The sequence below is a fragment of the Halichondria panicea genome, chromosome 12 (assembly GCF_963675165.1).
Source record: "Halichondria panicea chromosome 12, odHalPani1.1, whole genome shotgun sequence".
NCBI classification, from domain to species: domain Eukaryota; kingdom Metazoa; phylum Porifera; class Demospongiae; order Suberitida; family Halichondriidae; genus Halichondria; species Halichondria panicea.
Genome location: NC_087388.1, coordinates 5046954 through 5069026, shown reverse-complemented (window position 1 = coordinate 5069026; position 22073 = coordinate 5046954). Strand labels below are relative to the sequence as shown.

The 22073-nt window shown below is 39.8% G+C and overlaps 5 protein-coding genes, 2 long non-coding RNA genes and 1 other non-coding gene across 8 annotated transcripts; 4 read left to right on the top strand and 4 right to left on the bottom strand.

The window, feature by feature from the left end:
• The first annotated feature begins 981 nt into the window (after nucleotides 1–981).
• LOC135345502 (cytochrome c oxidase subunit 3-like) lies at nucleotides 982–1600 on the top strand. The gene is given in 1 exon segment (XM_064542918.1): nucleotides 982–1600. A coding segment is annotated over 1 exon segment (513 nt). The 5' UTR covers nucleotides 982–1087.
• On the top strand, nucleotides 1002–1074 carry Trnar-ucu (transfer RNA arginine (anticodon UCU)). The gene has a single exon. It is a non-coding gene; the product is annotated as a tRNA-Arg (tRNA).
• Nucleotides 1601–5847: 4247 nt separating the features above from the next.
• On the top strand, nucleotides 5848–7521 carry LOC135345255 (DEAD-box ATP-dependent RNA helicase CshC-like). Its single transcript, XM_064542665.1, has one exon. The coding sequence runs from the start codon at nucleotides 5902–5904 to the stop codon at nucleotides 7435–7437; it is 1536 nt and encodes a 511-aa protein (XP_064398735.1). The 5' UTR covers nucleotides 5848–5901; the 3' UTR covers nucleotides 7438–7521.
• Nucleotides 7522–7680: 159 nt separating this feature from the next.
• On the bottom strand, nucleotides 7681–10173 carry LOC135345284 (uncharacterized). Its single transcript, XM_064542707.1, has 2 exons — nucleotides 9181–10173; nucleotides 7681–8966 (listed from the first exon to the last, which is right to left on the bottom strand). Exon 1 carries the CDS (start codon nucleotides 10120–10122, stop codon nucleotides 9316–9318), a length of 807 nt encoding a protein of 268 aa, XP_064398777.1. The 5' UTR covers nucleotides 10123–10173; the 3' UTR covers nucleotides 7681–8966; nucleotides 9181–9315.
• On the bottom strand, nucleotides 7995–8831 carry LOC135345501 (kelch-like protein 28). Its single transcript, XM_064542917.1, has one exon. The coding sequence runs from the start codon at nucleotides 8829–8831 to the stop codon at nucleotides 7995–7997; it is 837 nt and encodes a 278-aa protein (XP_064398987.1).
• A 1408-nt stretch (nucleotides 10174–11581) lies between the features above and the next one.
• LOC135345340 (uncharacterized) lies at nucleotides 11582–15192 on the bottom strand. Its single transcript, XR_010397714.1, has 4 exons — nucleotides 14992–15192; nucleotides 13473–14907; nucleotides 13332–13420; nucleotides 11582–11794 (listed from the first exon to the last, which is right to left on the bottom strand). It is a non-coding gene; the product is annotated as an uncharacterized LOC135345340 (long non-coding RNA).
• On the top strand, nucleotides 11926–14528 carry LOC135345323 (uncharacterized). The gene is made up of 2 exons (XR_010397692.1): nucleotides 11926–12076; nucleotides 14365–14528. It is a non-coding gene; the product is annotated as an uncharacterized LOC135345323 (long non-coding RNA).
• A 3496-nt stretch (nucleotides 15193–18688) lies between the features above and the next one.
• On the bottom strand, nucleotides 18689–21681 carry LOC135345500 (neurotrypsin-like). Its single transcript, XM_064542915.1, has 4 exons — nucleotides 21506–21681; nucleotides 19398–19593; nucleotides 18961–19124; nucleotides 18689–18876 (listed from the first exon to the last, which is right to left on the bottom strand). Exons 1-4 carry the CDS (start codon nucleotides 21561–21563, stop codon nucleotides 18689–18691), a joined length of 606 nt encoding a protein of 201 aa, XP_064398985.1. The 5' UTR covers nucleotides 21564–21681.
• Nucleotides 21682–22073: the final 392 nt, after the last annotated feature.

Genomic DNA, 22073 nt, shown 5'->3' with positions numbered 1-22073 from the left:
AAATTATCTGCATGCAGATCCAGGTTCTTTAGCAACCAGCCTTCCCTCACGGATGTATTGTCCACAAGTGCCTGGCCATTGGACAACCTTGAGTAGTATATATATCAGTCAGAGGTATTATGGCAGGGATGCACGCTGTGAAGGGCAGCAGGAGAATGCACAGCCACGCTACAAAGTTGGCTATCCACCTGTGTGTGTGTGCATGTGGAGGGTGTGTGTGTGTGTGTGTGTGTGTGTGTGTGCGCGCGTGTGTGTGTGTGCGTGTGTGTGTGCGTGCGTGCGTGCGTGCGTGTGTGCGTGTGTGTGTGTGTACATATGTGTAGAGGGGGGTGTATGTGTGTGCGTGAGTTACAGTGACTCCACTGCAGCCTGCATGCATTCCAAGATCAGATCACAAGTGAAGCATGCATATTGAACAACTCCTCCACATTTAACGTTATCAATCCACAACATACTGCAATACAAGTTCATATGAAACTGCTATAGGCTCCTGCATGGCTATATAACTAGTATAATAAAAAAAGTGTTAATTGAGGGCGGGGTGTATGCTATCTTTTATAATTATCGAGTTATAACTATAGTGATGTATTTATCTTTCATATGTATTATAACGAGTTATAGCTAGTGATATCATTTACCTTTCAGATGAAAATTAAGATTATAATAATTATAGCTTCACCCCTATGCCCTCTCATGCAATATAATTAAGAATGCACAAAGCATATACATGTACTAGCTATAATAATTATAGCTAATTTATTATCAGATCCTAAGAATTAATGATAAAAGCATATCAGCTCTTCATCCCGCGGTCTTTATGCATGCATCATGCCCACTTCACATGCAGCTCCTCATGTTACACATAGGTGCGACACAAAGGCCACTGCTTTATTATAATTTTATACTGAGATTTTTTTTCACATAACTTTGATAATAAGCTGATTATAATTGTCCATTGATTACAGAGTTGACCTAATGGTCGAATAGCAATATAAATTCGTAAACGCATAGCTCAATTGGTAGAGCATTTACCTTCTAAGTAAGAGGTTGTAGGTTCAAGTCCTACTGGGTTTATAACAATTAATCAATGACGCAACCAACATATCATCCTTATCATTTAGTAGAGCTGAGCCTGTGGCCGTATATCGGTGCCTGTGGCGCATTCTTTACTACAGTGGGCGGCGTAATGTATTTTCATTATAGCCAGACTTGGGGATTAATTCTTGGATTAATAACAATTGTCCTTTCAATGGTGATTTGATGGCGTGATGTAATTAGGGAGGCAACTTATCAAGGCCATCATACGCTTATAGTAAAACAAGGATTAAAATATGGAATGCTTTTGTTTATAGTATCTGAGGTATGTTTATTCTTTTCTTTCTTTTGGGCTTTTTTTCATACTAGTAGTTTAGTACCAATCATCGAAATAGGAGCAGTTTGACAGCCTAGGGGAATAGAGCCCTTAGACCCTTTCTCAATCCCGCTATTAAACACTGCGATTTTAGTAAGCTCAGGGGCAACAGTAACTTGAGCTCATCACGGGATCATTAGCGGAAAAAGAAAAGAAGCTATAGTAAGTTTAGCTTTAAATAGCATTTAAAGGCATGCATTTAAATGCAGTTAACATCAGATGGGGCCACTTCCTGTTTAGCAGCATAATTGTGGTCAAATGCAAGGCCAGGTATAAGGATCATGTGTTGCACATAATGCACATAATACAATCATTGTGCATGCACTATAGCTACTGCTAGCTCTATCACAAGCATAAAACATATTCAGTTGTCAGCTGCAAAGTCTTCAGTAACATTAGGGATAATATTTACTGCCTTGCAAGCCATGGAGTATTTTGAGGCTCCTTTCACTATTTCGGACTCTGTTTATGGATCAACTTTCTTTATGACAACTGGGGTGCACGGTGCACATGTGCTAATTGGAAGTTCGTTTTTACTTGTGTGTTTATTAATTTACAAGGCATCATCACTTGGGGTTTGAGGCAGTGGGGGCGGATGTTTTACATTCCTTTGCGGTTCCTAGTTTATCTGTAAAAATTGATGCAGTGCCAGGGCGTTTAAATCACACAAGTTTTTTTGTTAAAAGACCGGGAATATTTTATGGTCAATGTTCTGAAATATGCGGAGCAAACCACTCTTTTATGCCTATAGTGGTAGAAGCCGTATCATTAGAAAAATATATTAACTGAGTGGCCACACAATATCGCAAGAGGCCTAACGTATGGATTAATGAATCAATGTTCTTAGCAACCGGCTTTCCGGCCCCTCACGGATTTATTGTCCATCAAGTGCCTGCATGGCCATGCATTGGACAACCTTGAGTATAATTATAGTATATCAGTCAGAGGTATTGCAGGGATGCACGCTGTGAAGGGCAGCAGGAGAATGTACAGCCACGCTACAAAGTTGGCTATCCACCTGATGAGTGTGTGTGTGTGTGTGGAGGGTGTGTGTGTGTGCATGTGTGTGTGTGTGGAGGGGGTGTATGTGTGTGAGTATAGTGACTCCAGTCCTGCATGCATGCATGCATTCCAAGATCAGATCATGTCACAAGTGAAGCATATTAACTTCCAACTCAGTCCTCCATTCAACATTATCACAAAACACACAATACAAGTTCATATGAAACTGTTAGCTCTATATTATAATAGTGACCTTTTATAAAAAGTGGACGGGGTGTAATAGTATGCTATCTTTTACCGTTATAGCTAGTGTAGTTTTCATGTGTAAATTTTGTGTTATTTAATTGGGGACGGGGTGACGTGTATAATATGATAACTATATAGTGATGTATTTATCTTTCATATGTATAAATTGTGTTAATGAGTTTATAATTTATCTTTCGGATGAAATTATAATAGCTTCACCCCTATGCCCATTTCCGCCCCTCATGCAATAATAATTAAGAATGTACAAAGCATAAAACTATACTAGCTATAATTATAGCTAATTTATTATCAGATCCTATGGCTGATAAAAGTATAATACATATATCTTCATCCCTGCCGTGCATGCATGCATCATGCCCACTTCATGCAGCTCCTCATGTTACATATAGGTGTGACACAAAAGCTACTCCTTTAGTATATACTCAAGATTTTTTTGCTAACCGATTATTCATCACTTTAATTGCATGGTACACAACAAAAACACGATGTTAATCATCATCGTATTTTAGTGTTAAATGACAGAAATGTATGTCATTTCTAAAAGTGCCTGGCCATTGGACCAACCTTGAGTAGCATGCAGTCAGAGGTATTATGGCAGGGATGCACGCTGTGAAGGGCAGCAGGATAATGTACAGCCACGCTACAAAGTTGGCTATCCACCTGTGGAGGGTGTGTGTGGAGGGGGTGTATGTGTGTGTGTGTGTGTGTGTGTGTGGAGGGGGTGTATGTGTGTGAGTATACTGACTCCAGTCCTGCATGCATGCATTCCAAGATCAGATCATGTCACACAAGTGAAACATATATTAACTTCCAACTCAGTCCTCCATTCAACAATTATACATTGTCAAGTTCATATCAGTGAAACTGTTAGCTATTATTATAGTGATATTTATTAATAAAAAGTGTTAGTTGGTATGCTATCTTTATCAAGTTTTAACTAGTGATGTATTTATCTTTCATATGTATAAATTGTGTTAATGAGTTTAGCTAGTGATATAATTTATCTTTCGGATGAAAAAATTAAAATTATAATAGCTTCACCCCTACGCCCTTCATGCATTATAATTATGAAGTCAGAAGAATGCACAAAGCATAGCTATATAATCATCAGATCCTAAGAATAAGAGCTGATACAAAAGTATAATACGTAATTATAGCCATCATTCCCACTTCAGCTCCTCATGCATAATTATTATTATAGGTCGACACAGAGGCCACTGCTTTAGTACACGTATACTTAATAAAATTTTTTTGTTAACCAATAATAATAATAATATTAAATCATCACTTTGGAAATAAAGGAAAATCGCTGATTATAATTGTCCATTGATTACAGAGTTTATCGACTGGGTTCTTAGCAACCGGCTTTCCCCTCACGGATGTATTGTCCACAAGTGCCTGGCCATTGGACAACCTTGAGTAGTATATCAGTCAGAGGTATTATGGCAGGGATGCACGCTGTGAAGGGCAGCAGGAGAATGTACAGCCACGCTACAAAGTTGGCTATCCACCTGTGTGTGTGTGTGTGTGTGGAGGAGGTGTAATGTGTGTGTTTGAGAGTATACAAAAAGTATCATTTGTGTGGGAGAAATTGTGTCAACTGTTCGCGTTACTAGCTCAAACGGAATGCTCACTTAAATTAATCTTTAAAAAGGTTGGCATCTGATGTCCTAATATTAAACTTAGTGGTGGATCCTTGAGACCTTGTATTATCCTATCTAGTTAGGCAAGCAAAAAAAAAAAGGAGAACAAAAGAGCAAACGGCACAAAACAATACAGGTAGAAAAAGCAAACAGATGCCCGACCTTGAGAGTCGAGAATGATGGGTTAAAGAGTCTTTAACGGTGCACCAACACTCCCCATTCATCTGTTGCATTCAGAACAACTAGTATACTGAATAATTATTGTAGCTATTCACTTGGGGCCATGCTGATTGTAAGCTATATTCACATTTGAGGTAATGCTAACATAAAGTATAGAACTTATCTTAGACTTGATATTGGCTGCTGTAATACTTCAACTTAGCTTGTGCATGGCTGTGTACTTGTGTAAACTAAATCTGACCTTGAGGGAGGCTTAATTTATAAGGTACAGGCCTGTATTGTCTGGGCCAGGTTTTGTGGTGGTAGTATCTGATACTGGGGATGGGTCTATGTGGTTCTTCTAGGTGGCAAGCACAAAACAATCATTAACCCTCTAATTTTGGTTCTTAGAATTAGCACAAGGTATTAGTCAAAATAAATAGATAGTAGTGTGTGTGTGTGTGTGTGTGTGTGTGTGTGTGTGTGTGTGTGATGCACTCCTGGTGTGAGTTATAGTGACTCATGCATGCAGCATTCCAAAATCTACACATCATCAGATCAGATCACAACAAGTGAAGCATATTAAATTCAATAATTCCATAATCAACAATACCACAACACACAATAGAGGTATCTATAGGCACACAATGGTCTCCCAGCACACACGAGCCCATATAAAGAAATATAGTATGGTTGACATTTAGAGTATTTTGTTCCCAGATAGGTGAAGCATGGGGAGATCACATGATTGATTGAGTGAGATCTATCATTTTCACTTTCACTTCTCAATCCTAAGGCCAGACAAAGTAAATTAGGCCTATGCGGGGAAGCGGCTTTTTCTCCCTTCTTTAGTTGATAGGCCACTAAAAAGATCACAGATATAAAAAAAATGTCAACCTCATTTTAGTAGTTTTGACAATCTTTACAGCCGGCACATTGCAATAAAAAAAAGCGGGCACCGGGCAGGCCTGACAACAAGTAATTCACTTGGTGTTGTGGCCTAACCTCATGGACATACATAATAGAATGTGGAATGGACGAAATAGTTGCATATCATTATCACAGGAAATTGGAACATTTCATACTCCTGAAAACTAGCAAAATAACAACAGTGGCCTTCTAAATGGATGTTGAATGACAGCCACTTTCTATTATTATATAGATCTATAGCTAGCATTTACAATTATATAGAGCCTCACCATGCAACAAAAATGAGCACCAGCAACCAGAGGATGGACCACAGAACATTCATAGTAGCAGCAGCAAAGATGAGAGGAGCTCAGTCAAAGCAAACAAGCAGATAATGATTTTGTGTTGGAAAGCTTTTGTTAAATTGTGGTTTTTTTAATTTCCTGTCCAGCAAATACCAAAACCTCCACGTGGAGCAATTCATCATAGTACAGCGATTACCTTCTGAAGATGTGCATCTGGAGAGTGTCTTTAATGCAATTTCCCTCCTTGAAGATAGCCACTAGTTGGTCGACAGTAAAACTTCTAAGAGCAGGCATTGGATCAATACCATCTATCAGCACAAGTATCAATCATTCAGTAACAGCTTCTTCTCACTATTGTGTCAACAAATCAAAGAGAAGCGACGACGAATGGAAATATCGAAACACCACACTCGTACATTTCAGACGATGGTTTCAACGAAAATTTGGAGAATCAATCAAAATCAATGAAGACAGTGATTCCATTATAAACGAATTCGAACTCAAGAATGACGGATCTCTCGATACAGGTTCATTTTCGAGTATTGGAGTGGTCCCCTCTCTATGCAAAGCACTTTCAGATGAAGGGATTACAACACCAACTCAAGTCCAAGATAGAAGTCTACCGATCACACTGTCTACAAAAACGAACTGTATTATAAAGTCAGAAACTGGATCTGGGAAAACGCTCACGTTTCTACTACCAGCACTACAGGAGAAGCTTGTTGGACTGAGTACACTCATTATTGTACCCAGCAGGGAACTAGCTATACAGATTTTATACCAAGCGAACAATTTATGCAAGAATATCAAGAACGATAAAAGGATTATGGCCTATTATGCAGGCACGTTTAGTGAGGAGACTTTAGTTGAAAAATACGCTGAGTTGAGACCACATATTCTAATCTCGACTCCAAAGCCACTACTGAAATTATTGGAAACGAAACTTAAAGATTTTGTGAATATCCAGAGAGTAGTTTTGGATGAGGTAGATAAATTGTTGCTCCTACCGGACAAGAAAGCTAAAATGAAGAAAAAAGCTATCAGAGATGTCCACGCTCGTGCAACTAACCTTGTTGTGGAAAAACTGCTCAATCAGAAGCGCAAGAACTCACCACAATTTATTGCAACGTCAGCCACCTTGGACCAAGATGTGGAGGAGGAGCTTCGTGATTTAGGCTGGGGAGATCATCCGAAAATTATCAGAGTATCTGAAATCATTACAGACAATCCTCTAATTTTGCCGTCCACAATTCAACATTGTTACCTAGAGTGTGACGACACTTCAACTCGTAAAACAAGAGAACACAGAGACAAAATCGATGCCCTAATTGAGCATTTTCAATCGAGTGGTGACAAATCCGCTCTTGTTTTCATACATCGTGGAGCTCCAATCACACAGTTTGTGTACCAGCTACAGAAGAGAAAAATACGAGTGGAAGCACTTCACGAGAATGTTAAAGAATCGAATCAGTATTCGAAATTTCTCAAGGCTTTCGAAAGCGGTGAAATAGAGCTTGTCATAGCAACGGAGGAAACGGTCCGTGGTTTAGACTTCCCGTGGTTGAGTACAGTGTATGTACTGGAGGTGCCGAGGACTGCTAACGAGTATCTTCATCTGTGTGGGCGTGTTGGCCGTGTGGGTAGGCGTGGTCGAGCGGTGGTGATCACGGAGAACCCTCGGGAGACGAGACGATTGGAGAGTCACTACAAGAAACTAGGAGTGGAGGGAGAGATTGCTTAGTGTCATAGGCTAATGTTCCTATTACATGTATCTTTCGTATCATGTTTCATTAACTGCACTTATAAATGATCTTTTGGACATGCTTATAAAGCAGTTATAAACCAAATGTACTTAACACTAGATTTTAGTACTTGATGAGAGCATACACAGAGCTAAATTACGGTATTAAATTATACGGGGGAAAAACGACAGGAAACAAAATGTGCTTCTGTTTCCGATTCCTAAGTACATAGATCAGGTTCACATTCAACAAAAAATAACCATTCAATCATATCATGTGGTGCAGAGACACAAAAATGAGAACTAATAAAAACCATAGAACATGAAGAGACTCGGATCTAGAACATTCCATTGATACATAATTATGTAGATTGCACAAGAGCGAACAAAAACATGTTCAGTATAACAAACTTGACAGACTAGAGAGGTGATGTAATCACTTAATTAATGCATACATCCAACAATACTTGATTCACAAAAACATAAATATAAATTCAAATCAAAAGTGAACACACAGCTAGTCATTGGATAGTTATAAAGTAAAATAAGTTAATATACTATTGTGTAATGATGGGATTGCTGTATGTGTACACAGATTTGCTATTGGTGACACCACCTCTCCTACCACCAAGTACATACAGTTTGCCAGATAGTTCAATGCAATAACAAGTGCACATTTTCTCGGGAAGGTCGCCACATTGTGTCCACTGGTTTTTGGTGGGATCGTACAGATGGATGCTTGAGATAGCGTTGCTTCCGTGCTCTCCACTAACACTACCCCCTACAGCCAGGAGGGTATTGCCGATGGCGATCGGAGACGACCAATAGAATGGCACACTTGCGACAGATTCCCACACACCAGAACTGGCTCGTGATATGAGGGAGGGTAGATGAATTCGAAAAACTTTTTTAGTGGTCTGACCAACAATATACATTATGTTTCCAATAATGCAAGTGATGTAGTTATCTCTAGTACGGGGAAGTCGTTTGGCTGTGATCCATTTATTATTGGTGCCCAGAATTTTTACATCAGCTATGTTCGCGCCGGTTAAGTCATATCCACCGATAATAATCAGATGGTTCTGATACACAACAACTCCCGGAAAAGTTAATACTTTTGGCATGGGTGGAAGTGACTGGACCCATTGTCGAGGGCTTTCATTGAATGTTAGGATGATATTCGTTTTCCTGGAAGTAGACTTGTCTTTACCTCCGGCCACTAGTAATCGACCTCTCAGTGTTGCTACGGTGAAGCGGTCCACTGGAGGAGGTGACAGCTCATCCCAGCTATCCTGATCTGGTGTGTACACTAGCACAGTCACAGTACTAGTGTTACTCCCACCATTCATGTACAGTTTCTCGTTGATAGCCAAAGGCAGATCGAACACTCCCATCCCCCTTGGGATGTCCTTGCATTTTGCCCAGATGAAAGTAGGAACAGTTGGTTGTGGTGTGGTCAACTTGAGCAATTCATTTACAATTCTCGGATCAATAATCTTGATCTCTTTTGAGGTTTTGTGAGTGGTTGCCTGTAAAAATAGATGAATAAAAGTGGTGGTTTAATTATATGGTGCATTACCGTCGACCAATTGTCGGCCAATTTCCCCCACACCACTGATGCCACCACCCTTTATGTGGGTAGATATTTGCTTATCAGAACAAAAAAAGTACACTCTACCATGATAAATATTATCTTAGAAGCACAACGACATGTATTTAACCACAAGGGAATATCCCCTTCACCTTCTGAGGTTGGTCCTCCCGAGACTGTATTTGTAGAGACCTCACTGAACTGGAGAGATGATCAATTTCTTTGCGTTGAACTTTCAACTGCTCTTGTTGGAGAGTGGTCAGTTCTTCCAGTCCACGAATTTGCTCTCATTTCTCAGCTTGAAGACGATCATTGGCTTCTTGAAGTTTATCGATTTGAACAGACATTTGTTGTTGAAGCTGATCCATTTCAATTTGTTTTTCTTTGGCATTTCTTTCAGCACCAGCAGCAACTTGTAGGATCGCTTCTTCCTTCACAGCCACTTGTTGAATCAGTTCCAGCTTGGTCTGGGTGCAGTCCTGAGGGAGTGTTGTTTCAACCTCCTCCAATCCTCTCAACACTACCACAGCAGAGGGTCGATCTTCAGATACATACTCCATGCAAGCAAGAGTCAACTGGACTAGGGGGTGGGTCTCTCCAAGAGCTGCTTTCATTGGAACAATGTAATCTTCACGTCGTTCAATTTCTGTACGTGCTAAGACCCTTCGAGTTACAGGATCATAATATGTTGCAGGTTTGAGATCTCTGGGGAAGGTTTGTGTCAGTGTGAAGAGAGATACCACACCAAAGGAGAAGATGTCTATGGCAGTGTTGTATCGTGTGACTCCTTCCTCTTGAGCTGCCTCTGGTGGCATGTACACACCAGTGCCTGGCATTTGAGTCATCGAGGCAGCTAGTTGGCCAGGCTGAATGTTCACAATCCTAGAAACACCCAAGTCTGCTATCTTGGCATTGAGACCGTTATCGACTAGAATGTTCTTGGCAGACAGATCACGATGGGCAATGGATGGAGTGCGGCTGTGCAGATAGACTACCCCTCGGCCAGTCCCCGTCAGAAGGTGCACTTTGAGGTCAATAGGAATGTTGGGGCTGGTTTCTAGAAGGTTGTCAAGGCTGGATTGTAGCTTCTCCATCAGTAGGACAGGGAGTTGGGCTCCGGGGAGATAGCACACACCAAGGAACTGTACTATAGCACTGTAAAAAAAAAAGTGTGCTGTGCACACTAAAAACGGTGTGCCAGGCCCGTCGCGTATTGCACGCTCTTTTTGGTGTGTTCAGCACACTTTTAATTTGAGTGCGTTGTACACACTTTTCATGAGTGTGCTGGGCGCACTTTTAATGGTGTGCTGAGCACACTCATATATTTATGTTGACCCAGCCACCCCTGTAGCCATGGATCCATCCATGCATGCATGCAAGTATAACATAAACGTTCTCACAGATAAAATTCTATAAATTGAACAGGATAATAAGAAATAATAATATATAAGATGAGAACAAGCGGATTAGAGTATATAATTATATATAACAGCATGAGTCTGCATGCATGCAGTTGACACAAATAAATATAATAATGGTGTCGAAAGTTTAGAGATGAGTATAATTATATATATAATAATTATACTGTATAGATAATAATACGTATAAAAAATAGTCTACAATGCTTTAAGCCTGGCCAAAAAATGCTTAATTATGCCTCGAGGCGTAGCCGCACGAGGGATACGGTAAAGCTGACTGTGTGTGTGTGTGTGTGTGTGTGTGTGTCTGTGTGTCTGTGTGTCTGTTCCAGCTGTAACTGCTCAACGGTTGCAATGCGACGAAAACTAACAGCTTCTATAGGCTTCTAGCCACGTTCTCTTGGATTTTGATTCGTGGATTTGCAAACTAAAGCTTCTTTCTCGAGTTATGGCTAGTTTGACTCACATTGAAGGCTGTTGCAGTCTCTTCAGAATCTTTCATAGCATCATCTGTCCACACAAACTTTCTATTCAACATATGAGTTAGCCTTGCACTAAAGCGCTAGCTTTTTGTTAGCTACAATACTCAGAAAATATTTGTTAAAACAGCAGCCTAGCTAGCAGTAGCCATTTGTGAAATTGATCTCTTTGGACACACCCTTTAATTATTCCTGTGTGTGTAATGCGCATGCGCGCTCATTCCCCACGTGTGAGAAAATAATAATATCCAAGATCCAGATCCAGATCCTCCTGGCAGAATCATCTTTGTCTTGAAGGCCTGGTAAGCCACAAAACACTACCATATAACAATATAGATAACAATATGCATGTACACAGGTCTTTTCTTCTTAGATATTATATACACTGAACTACAGATCTTGGAAGAATCAATTTTCTTCTTTCTTGAGGTCCTAGTAAGCCACATAATACAACAATAGATGCATGTAAATAAGTCTTTTCTTCTCAGTGACTTTATATAGATAAGCTAACTTTAATATAAAATTCATTATAGAAACTAATATAACACTCTAATACTTTTCAGCGAAAGCAAAAACATGGCGAGAGGCATTAGCACAGCGCCAGCTTGAACACTAGTTGTACTAGCTTTACCAGGCTCCATTTTCAGTACAAATACTTCAAGGAAGGAATAAAACATATGACAAGCTTTAGGATATTGAATATTAAATACATAATATGCTGCCATTAGGCAGAACGGTAAGTCACGGGGTTGGATTTGGTCCAGTATTTTGTTGTCGATGACCAAAAAGATGATATGGTCCTCCTAGACCAACAGCAGGTACGGCTCAAGCTGACTCTTTGCCGCAATTGCTTCCTCTACATCCACATTCTGCAAGTATATATATATAATTATATTATACAGAGTAATATCAGTGAATGCATTAGCTATTACCTCCATAATAATTATAGAGATCATGCATGACTGTGTAATGTTGCTGAGCATGCGCAGTTTCCAGCATGTGTGGGTTTCATTTAAAGCCCACTCCTCCCTCATGGTCTCAATAAAAATTAGAAGCTGGAGCTAACTATAGAAGTGAACGTGAACATGTGATGGAACAAATAAGCTGGTGCATATGACAGTGACAAAAACCACTGAAAGACAATATATAAAGTGAGTTTTGACCTAATCAACTGTATAATTTGTATAATAATAGAGTCAAGGCATAATTATAATTGTGGATAATTATCCATTCCAGTGTTTGCTTCATTTAAGCGTTTGCTATAATTATACTTAGTCTCTCAAGTAGCATTCAGTGTGCTTATTTCGATCGCAAAAATTATGTTGACTGACTGCGTGCTGTAAGTGTGAATAATATTCAAGGAACAATTACATATACCGGATTAGAGGTCGTTCTTGTATAAACATTTAGTAGCCGCTCTCAAATAGTAGCCTCAGTGAACTTACATTTCCAGCCATATTAATACTATCAGCTAGCTATATACATGTTCGTAGCTACTATAGGTACAGGTAGCAGCTTGTTATTGCTTCACAAGCTAGGACTTCCTCATGACAAGAGTTTAAGTTTATGATGACAAACTAAAAGTTGTTGAATTAGCTATAGAGCTAATAAACGCCGCTCTTGAACAGTGGCCTTTCTCGAACTGTAGCCTCCCCTTCCAGCAAAACAAAACATTTAGTTAGTAGCAGCGGCTCCTGATCATATACGGTACATTATTTTGTTCGGTTTGCAATTGAGTACAATAGTACAATAAATATTATAGTCACAATAGTGCCGTAGGGCCGTACAATGGGCAATGCTTTAACAGCGTATCTAGATATTTTTTGGGTGTCCATGGCTAACACCCGGTAAACTAAAGCACTGCCTTTTGGCTTCTAAGTCTGATAGAACTGACAAAAAGAGTCTAAACTAGTAGTAGGGAACAGTAATAATTATATAAAAAGCACAATCTTTGTTAAAAGCTTTATCACCTGCAATATAATACAGCCACTTTTGATTTAGCGTAGGAAAAGCAATTGAGTGCCAGAAAATTAATTCCACTTCTGAGTGGCACACCTTTTAGAACCCCAATGTAGCACTTAAATTCTACAAGGGTTTTTGTGTTTGTCAACTGTGAGTGAGCTATATATAGTTGGTCTGAAGTACCTACTATAAAACCTCGATTTAAGGAGATACTTTTGTTTAGAGTTTAATGTAAGTTTTAATGTACACAAAAAAAGTGATAATTATGGGCGAAATGTCTAAATGTCGCATATTTAGAAGGTTGCCTTAAATCGAGGTTTTATGGTACTATAATTATTATATACAGTAAGTAAGGAAGTGATAAGCAATCAAAATTCCAGGCTCTTAAACAAATAGGGCAGTTTTGGTAATTACATAAATTATAGTACTGTTGTAAGTAAGTACCTGTGTTATGTGGAGTATTTTGCTCGGGTCACACTTCGTTCTAGGGTCAGGTAGTGCTGGTAGAACTGCCATAGCTGTAATCTCTGCTTCTGTGATAATAACAAATTAATCAATATTTTGATTATAAATTCAAGTATTTACCTTCAGTGTTTGAATGTGTTAGAGACAGCTCTACTGTTTTTCTGGAAGTTTCCCGCTTGGCCTGATCAATTATTCGAGGTGCAATAGCTTGCCATTCCAGTGCAACTTCCTCCCTTGCGTTTAACTTCCCTGTAATCCTTTCTAGCTCCCTCATTGAATTTGTTAGCTATCCTTTTACAGATAGGCCTTCCTAACCATCCTTCAAGTGAGCCTAATTTTACTTTTGCCGTTTCATTCTTTTTACTGGTCGTTGTTAGGGTATTTACACAATCTTGGGGTACTATCAGTTGTGTATCAATATTAGCATATTTTTGTCCATAACACGTACAGACTTTGAATTTGTTAGCTATCCTTTTGCAGATCAAGTAAGCCCACTTTTACTTGCTGGTCTTTGTTAGGGTATTTACACAATCTTGGGGTACTATCATGATCAGTTGTGTATCAATAAGAGCATATTTATAACATGTACAGATCGACACAGTAGACTGCTATATATATACAGCTGCACAAGGACCATCTACTAATATTATGTAGCTTTGGCACCTCTACCGAGGCACACCATGGTGCTAATAATCATCTGCTTGTACAAATGAAGTTTCAATTCAGGTTACAATTTAGGTAGCTTTGCACTAGCTAGCTAAAGCGCTACCTATTTATTAGTTTTACGCTTATCAGTAAAGAGCAGCGCCTCAGGTAATAATGAACTGCCTCCTTATTTACAGAATTATACTAATGCTTTGTAACCAAAGCAGCATGTGCTCAAGGGCATTAATTGTATATCAGTGCTTTTACACTCGAAAAGCAATTATTATACTCCACTTTTATCAAAGTAACTGATTATCAGTTCATCATGGGTTAGTATTGAGATGTTGTTGTTTTTTATCCCCTGCAGTGGATGGCTGAAAGGAACTAAGACGTGTTGGGCTTCAAAACAGTTCATTTCTTTTTCTTTCAATCTCTTATGCACAGTCATGTTTTACATTCTCTGATCTGTGTTGATTCTGTATAAGTAGAAAACTATAATTATGATTGTAACTATCTTGTTGATGTTATGGATTAGCATGAATAATTATACATGTATACAAATATCACAGGCATTGAGAAAGAGATATCAAGATCATTGCCAAATTAGGGAAAAGATCGTGATCAAAACTTCCATAAATCGATGTTAATTTTCATTCATGTGCGAGTGTGCCATGCACACTTTCTCTGCTACGCGAATAGTGTGCTACACACACTTTATTTTGTTCACACTTTTATATGGTGTGCCCAGCACACTATAAAAATCACTCAAGTGTAGCAAGTGTGTTGGCCACACTTCAATGGCAACCATAAGTGTGCTCAGCACACTACATTTTTTACAGTGTATGTGAGGGTGACGGAGCTGGCTCATCAGCTTACACTCCTCCACGAAGTCAGTCACCCATTTCTCAACCTGTGAGGGAAAATCACCCAGTAAATTATACAGGCCATGCAGGCTATAAAAAACAACAGTGTATCTATATTATAGATCTTCTACCTGCTGTGGAGAGCCCAGGTTGACAAGCTGTTGGTGCAATTTCTTGGCAGCTACTGTTGCTCCCGGGATCTCCACTTCCTCCACACTGCCATAAGCACCTGTTCCTAGTACACGTCCAGTCAACTGAACTGTTAGCGACTAGGAACTGCTCCAACTCCGGAGCAGTGATTCTAGCCATCTTGTAGGTGAGGGGGAGTACCTTGTACATGTAGTCAGATCTTGTAGATCTATACTTACTACGCATGTGCAAGCTTAGTAAACCTGCAGTACTAGCCTCGATTCCAGGCCTTGTTCAAGCGGCCGGGAATCGAGGCTATGCAGTACTTGCAGAGCTTAGAACCTAGCTACCATGTGTGGGATGGCGCTAAATTAATACCAGCACAATTATGCTATAGCTATAGGCCTTGGTTATGCATAATTTTGAACATATTCATCCAACTGGACCAGAAGAAAATGGCTCAGTAGGAGGAAGAATAACCAAGAGAATGACTCTAAAGCGAACGAGTTGAAAGAACTTCTTTCAGGCACCCTGAAAATATTTATATTGCAGTGAGAAAGGCACTTCCTCGTGGCTGACAACACTTCCACACGGCTTTACCCTGCACAAGGGAACCTTCCAAGATGCTCTAGCACTGCGCTATGGATGGAATCCCACAAATACCTCTACAAAATGTGACTGTGGCAAGGCCTTCCTTATAGAACATGTATGCAATGATGTTCGCATAGAACCCGACCTGCAGCCCATCACGGATGAAAAATTCTGGGGTGCATCAGCCAACACTCAAGATGGAGCTCGCCTTGACATCTCTGCGAATGGAGTGTGGGGAGGCAGACCTAATACTTCAATGTCAGAGTATTCAATCCCCACACTGTAAAAAAAAAAGTGCGGTGAGCACACTAAAACCGTCGCATATAGCACACTTTTTCAAAAAAGCGTGCTATATGCGACGGTTTTAGTGTGTCCACCGCACTTTTTTTCAATCATTTTTTACAGTGCATGCTCCATCAAACAAAGGCTCTTTAACATGTAGTCTGCATACTATAACAAACACGAAAGAGAAAAAAGATCGTACGAACAGAGAAATGAATTAACATGCCTCATTCGCACGTCCCTTATAGTATACCACTGGAGGAATGGGCAGAGAGGCCATGACAACCTTCTACAAAAGATTGGCATCCCTGCTCTCCTACAAATGGGACGCCCTATATACAGCAACACCCCTCAACTGCTAAGATGTCGCCTCTCATTCTCCCTACTCAGATCCTCGATCCAGGCAATAAGAGGAGCAAGATTCTCTCCTGGCAGGGCAGCTATCGCTGCTGAGCTGGCTAGACGGAGGAATCAAGGATCTAAGAGTACTGAATGCACCTATACCTGTTATATTTATACTTTGTTTTTTTAGCCCCGAGATGGAGAGCTTTAACCAGTATAAATTTAGATTCCGGGCACAAAAAAGCCGGACACAAAAATGCTGACAATATATAGTGCAGAAAGTGACCCACAGATAATGATCTCAGTAACCCACGGCAAGGACCTGGTAATTGAGGTCATCTATTATACCTGTAGAAGTTTCGGCAGATCCTGATTGAACCATGTCACCGTGAGAACATTGAGAACACTTAGAACACTTACTTTAGTTAGTGTCTATAGTCACTTTGTGCCTTCATACAATATTGTTTGTGTACATAATTGTAAATGTTTGTAAACAATCGCTAATTAGTTGGGGGTGGTCAGTTGCTAGGTAACGATGATGATGTCATGGTACCCCCGGGGTCTGGACTACCTGTAGGAAATAGTTACAAGTGATTTCAATGTATGGTTCATAAGATATGGATTTTTAAAGAAAAACATGTTTTATTCTGTATTTTCTTGTTTTAATAAAGCCGGGAAAGGGTTAATTGCTTAATTTCCAATAATTATGCTAGCTAGCTCAATATAGCAAACAAAATCTAATTAATTTCATTGCTATTTGCTGTGTACATGTATATACTCGCACATTAATTCAAGATGCTTTAAATCTGGATAATGCCTGGCTGTATATAGGAATTAATGATCATTATGGGAATAATTATAATCACTGGACATCACCTATAGCCTAGGTGATTATACGAGTTTATTTAGTGATTCACTTGGTCCTATATATCATATAATTATAGTCAGCATGCGATGAAAAATAACAATTGAAGGAGAGATGAAAATTGAGCTATGAGACATCAAATACAGCAGATATACTAATTTGCTATAAATTACTATCAGTAAATAACACTATATATAATAAATACTTGCATGATGCGTGGGCAGTACCCATGCATAGTTATCCCGGATATGGTGGAGGGGCTTCTCCGCCAGAGAAATACAATGCAGGGGGTGGTTTTCCAGTGGGGTACAGGGCTGGGGGTTGCTGAGAGTACGGGGCTGGGGGTTGCTGAGGGTAGGATGTGTAGTACGAGGGGGCGGCATATTGTCCAGTCGGGTAGGCAGTCACTGGTTGAGGCCCATGAACATTTGGAGGGGGAGGTTGATTAGAGTTTGGGGATCTTTGGTTCATGGAGTAGGCTGTATTTTGTGTATTTGTGACGGTCGTTGCAGTTGTCGATGTAGTGTTAGTGTCTAGAGTCCTGGGTGGGGGGCGATTCAGGCGACGCCTTCTTATGATACTATAGAACAAGACGATAATCACAACCACAAAGATGATGATGATAACAGGAACAGTGACTCCAACACCGATAGATACACTAGATACGCTGGACACCGATGCTGCATAAAAATAAAGTATGTCAGTGCATGTCAATAAGTATGTGCATGGTCTGAATAATTAGACATTGTAGTCATATTTATGTATGGTGGTCAAGCCATTGCTACCGCGTGCATTACGCACGTGGCGGTTGCTGTGTAGTGGTTACGGCCATCGCGCTTCGTGTTAATAATTTGAGTTGTATGCATGTGTGGGGCCACACCCACCTACGAGTTGATGGCTGAAGTGGTGGAGACGGGAACTTGATCTGAGAGATCTCTAACATAACTCAAGATGGAGCATTCATATAGCTATAGAGCTACTTACATTGTACATGTAGATAGAACGAATATTTAGGTGAGCACGCATGGCCCCAAACGAATACCGCAATATACGGCTGAATGTTTTTACTGCTAAGGTGGCAAGCATTTTACAACCAGGTGGGAGCAAATGCACATGCAGCGTGGCAGTGACCCTGTGCATCAGTGGAGTAGGAACAGTTAAAAGGTTAATTGGGGGGGGGGGCCACTTGGGGGGGGGGCCACTTGGGTGGTGCGAACAGGCGCGCGCGTAGAGTTCCAGAAAATTTTAAACAGGAAGCCACACCTTCCTACTTCACTGTGCATGGGCTACCATATGTCATTGCAAGCTAAAAGACCTGACTTACATTCAGTACAGAACAAGGCAATATCTTCAAAATGGAAGCAATCTTCAACTCCGATAGGGTTAGCAGGACACTCAATGAGTCTGCTCTCAGTTCCTCCACAACGAAGCTCGTCCAGCCATGTCCGAGTAGTTGATGGTGTAGTACGGGAAAATCTATGGAAAGAAACGATTATCACAAATATTGCGCATGCAAACTATAAATTAGAGTTCTAGGAGAAAAACTGACAATAATATATATGATGGATGTGATCCGATGTCAAGTTAGTAAGTAGTTACTCTGATGAGCCTATACACACTCACCGAACTGGTTCATATCGAGTGTAGTTTGAGAACCCTAGTTGACGACAAGCCACTCTCGCATCATTTGAGCCGAAGCTGTCCTGACACACTGTCCCCCATTGTCCACTGTAATAGACCTCCAGTCTGCCAGAGGAGCCTCCTGTTCGGCCTGAGTTGTCTACCAGCCTCAGGTCTCCATTTGGGCCTAAAAACAACACAATTAATTTACAGTTATGCTGTCTAGTAATAAATATATACATGTATATACATGTACTATTTAAATTCTTACTTGCAGTGCTTTCCGTGCTTGCAGTACAGATCAATGCCACATCTTGTAAATGGGTGCAATCTGCAACTCCGATAGTGTTAGCAGGGCAATCAATGAGTCTGCTCTCAGTTGAGCAACGAAGCTCATCCAGCCATGTCCGAGTGGATGATGAAGCTCGGGAGAAACTATAGGAGGTGATAATCATTTAACAAAAGTACAGCACATGCAATGATAATATTGTACTTGATGAAAGTTTGAAGAATCTAAATACAGTTTTAGGGGAGGAAATGAATTCTTGCGTATAAGCTGTTACATAGATTAAGCTATTGAGTTCAATGAGACTGCATGTATTATACAAACTGCATGTACAATTAATAAAGATGTATTTTTCTTCAATTTGATGGCGAGTCATGAAAGGTTAACAAGATTATTTTCTGATGAGCTTACAAAACACTCACCCTAGCGTTCCAACTGTTCCGTATTGAGTGTAGCTTGAGAACCCTAGTTGACGACAAGCCACTCTCGCATCATTTGGACTGAAGAGGTCGTCACACACTGTCCCCCATTGTCCACTGTAATAGACCTCCAGTCTGCCAGAGGAGCCTCCTGTTCGGCTTGAGTTGTCTGCCAGCCTCAGGTCTCCACTTGATTGTCCTGTACAATTATAATAATATGACACAAAAATTAAACAATGTGTACAACCAAAATTATTGTACAACCCTTTTCACCTCAAATCTTATTTGAGAAAACAAGTATATATACCATTACAACATGCACATACAGTGAGACCACATTATAGGCTCGATCTGTACACTATTCTACACGCAGGTACTTTTAAGTTGTATCGGTAGGCCACATTCCTCCCACCCATTCATGCATAATTTAGATGCATGGGATATGAAATCTTAGAAGCTTTGGAACTTTGTAATCTTCAATTTATAGCGTTATTCTTCTTAGCTCATTCTGTTGACTCATTGCAGCTATAGTTATATCAGTACAAGCTATATACAGCATTCTTTTTCTTATTGTTAACGGAGTAGGCGTCATGTAGATCTCGCTCAAATGATGAAAGACGTAACATTAATTGTAGAGCTAGTATATATTCACACGAGTAGGCCAGTCAGTATTCCCTAGCTCACATAACAGTGCACGGTATAGCTAACAATTACACGGACAAAAAACATGATTTATTGGAACTGAAGGAATGTTATGTGTGTGTTCCTGAACGCACTAGATGAAGCAATTTACACACTTATGCAGGAAACACTAGGAAGTCCTGTGCATGCATATATATGCCATATTTCAGCCGTAAGGACTTAAAATTTTTCGTATCCACAGGATTTCTCTAGGTGTGCATGTAAGTTTTCAGAAGCATTTTCAGCCTGAATACTATATATGCATGACACAACCATGACACAACCATAATTATTATAATTATGTAGCAACAAGATTGGTACAGCATTCGTTACTAAAATTAAGATTATTAACAGCAGGAGAACGTCTAAAAACTGATTAGCATTAAACCCCTAATACCAAAAGACAGATCGAGCTGTATATTCTCATACATACATGTTTGTTAATACCGTCAACTCCGTGGATGTCAGGAGTACATAAAGTTATGTACTCCTGGTGCGGAAATCGACGACTGCATGGTTTTTTGAGGCAGAAGGCATGCATGTACTTTACTACTGTATTAAAGTTAAACATGTATAGCTAGCTCTAGATACATAGCAAATTTAATCTACTAGCTATATAAGAGTGCAATGCGTGGTACTTAAACATGTACGCGTTATCAGACTGACGGTTATGGATGTACACAGAACTTAGCACATTCCAGCTATAATTATAGTGTATATTGATTCCACGCACCTGTATAACTATAATATGGCTAATTCAACACTCCTCGGGTCATCAGTAGTCTAAACTACTACTGAATTGAATGCTGTAGCTATTACCATGCATGCAGGACAACAGTCTGTAAGTGACTAACAGTAAACAATAGCGTACGACAGATCAGAGATAGAGTAATAGAGGGATTGGCAACGGGAGTAACTCACGTGATCATTTCACATTGATTTCATATTGACTTCCTCTCAACCATCCTTGATGCGCATTATTTCCCGGCACAACGCCCGCGAAATGAAGTAATATTACTTTTAGTTAGTTATTAGTCTCATGAGACTTTAGAATTGCGTATAGTAAGGCTACACGTGTCCTGTGCTTTATTTAAAGTGAAGTCCAAGCGTTTAAGAATTGACTGTGGTGCTCTAAAGCTTGAAAACTAGTTATTATTGGTCTGTGCCCCCTTTTAAGAAGCACTGCCGTAGCCGTATGATGTTTTGCCTACAGATCCTGCTTATTTGTGTCTATGTTGACGAACTGGCCTACATAAATTTCCTAAAGTCGATGACGTAGCGCATCACGGATAGTCACATTTTTTCGACCGTTGCCAATCCCTTTCCTTCCTTTATCTCTGGACAGATCTTACACAATTCATATATTCCTGTCTATAATTGAGTTTTCTAGCAAAAACAATCATCAACAGAGTGATTATTAGCCAGCTCACCTCCAACAGCCCAAACCAGGCTCAGGACAGTAACTGACTTCCACAGTAAGCAGTTCATTATTGGCAATGTTTCTTGTAATTCAGTATCAAAATGAGAGCACAACTTTTTAAAGGTGTAGTTAGAGACAGACTGTTACACCTCTCAATTACAGTAACCACACATGCATGTGCAGGATGTCATGTGGGTATGAAAAGTACTGAACTTAAGATGTGTTGATGTTAGGTCACTATAGCCTTTATCCTTATTACACTATTGTATCAAGAGTACTTTATGTACTTCTGTTTGTGTGTATATAGTGTGATCACCATTAAAAATGTTCATGTCTTGTTCTTGTCCTGTTGGGGCATTCCTCACACTATATATATGTTGTGCAATCCCTTCATGATTTCACCCTTTACTATAAACCAAGAGTACTTATCTACTCTTGTATAAACCTATATACTTTGGTCTTGTTGCAAAAAAATTAATAGATTACGCTAGTAGGCTACTGACGTATATACACCGACAAAATATGATTTGTGGTTTTCACTGACTATTGTGTCAAATGACAGTTTTTTGCCTGATATT